A 1,426-nucleotide genomic window follows, 5' to 3' on the forward strand; every position below is an offset into this window, starting at 1 on the left:
TCAGCCCTCAAACTACAGAATACTTTCCCCGAATTCATGAAATAAATAAATATAGTTTGCATTCCACATTATTATTCTTATCATGACTACGGTGCTTTTGACTCTAGGATATTAATTGATTTAGAAAACCCAGAAATCTTACAAAGCTCATTAAAAAATCAAACTGAATAATCAAATAATTAAATAATCAAACAGAATTGTCAAGAGGGAATATGCAAAATGACGTAAAAGCTTGGGGAAGGGGTGGGGGGGAGGAGCAGGGGTGGAGAAAGATTATTTATCCTCTGAGAGTAAGTAGAAAAAATAACCTATGTAGAATTAAGAAATGACTTTCACAACATACCAACATCACAGTTTCACTTAAGTCACAGGAAGGATTATTAATATTAGACTATGCAATAGAGTGAAGAACCGTGGTAGTGCTATTATTAAGCACTCAGCAGTTAACCAAAAGGTTGTTGGTTCCAACCCACTGGTCGCTCTTTGGGAGAAAGGCGTTACAGTCTGCTCTCATGAGGATTACACCCACCGGAAGCCTATGGGGCAGCTCTACTCTGTCCTGCAGAGCTGCAATGAGTAGAGAGTGGAGTGATGTCTATGGGTTTAGTTTTTGGTTCAAGCAAGGGAGTAAATGGTTGTAGACACAGGTCAAGGAACTGGCTAAAAAGGCTTTCACCAATCCTCATGTTAAGAAAGCAAAACTTACAGTTTAGCGGTGATGAGAAGAATTAGTACAACAAATGCAGATTTCTTCAGTTTCTTAATCTTTCCTACCATTGTGACTCCAAGATAAAATAAGGCTGAGCCAGAAAAGGAATTTGCCAGTCCATCCAGAAAATTCTCCATGTAAACCGGCACCTTTTGATCGAGAATGAAATTGAAGGCAATTCCGATGAAGACCATGAACACAATAGGGTTCTGTAGTACGCGCAGAAGTCCAAGTCCCACAATTTTCACTTTGTTTTGAGAAGCATTTTGAGTGTCTTTCCACTTCTGGATCTCACAGAAGATAAATCCTATAGGGTTCAGCATCATGAGAGATATCGGCGCCACCAAATAAATGTACTGGAGATATTCTGGGTATGTTGTTTGATATAAAGCTTCCACTGAAAAACAAGAATCAGAATTTATTTTTACAATGATTACCAAGGTAAAAAAATATCTACAGATGTTATGTCTCTCTCTCTCTCTCTCTCTCTCTCTCTCACACACACACACACACACACACACACACACAATGGTTCAGTCCTTTATACAAAATTATTTGCACATAGCCTAGCTACAGCCTCAATTATTCTTTGCATCATCTCTAGATTACTTATAATTCCTAATACTAAGTAACTGGCTTTTGACATTCCTGCTCCCTCTAATAGGCCTTTAAGGGACAGCTTTGAACACTGAATTGCTACCTGCCCCCACCCCACAC

General features: G+C 38.8%; 1 protein-coding gene across 1 annotated transcript in view; it reads right to left on the reverse strand.

The window, feature by feature from the left end:
* Positions 1-1,426, reverse strand: part of GPR155 (G protein-coupled receptor 155) — a 45,462-nt gene that overhangs the window by 30,907 nt on the left and 13,129 nt on the right. The window contains exon 2 of the mRNA XM_045296390.1: positions 707-1,106. Within this exon, the coding sequence (XP_045152325.1) occupies positions 707-1,106 (400 nt within the window). The remainder of the gene's footprint in view (positions 1-706; positions 1,107-1,426) is intronic.

This window comes from Echinops telfairi, unplaced genomic scaffold (genome assembly GCF_000313985.2).
Source record: "Echinops telfairi isolate 266 unplaced genomic scaffold, ASM31398v2 ScPeMD7_3;HRSCAF=10, whole genome shotgun sequence".
NCBI classification, from domain to species: domain Eukaryota; kingdom Metazoa; phylum Chordata; class Mammalia; order Afrosoricida; family Tenrecidae; genus Echinops; species Echinops telfairi.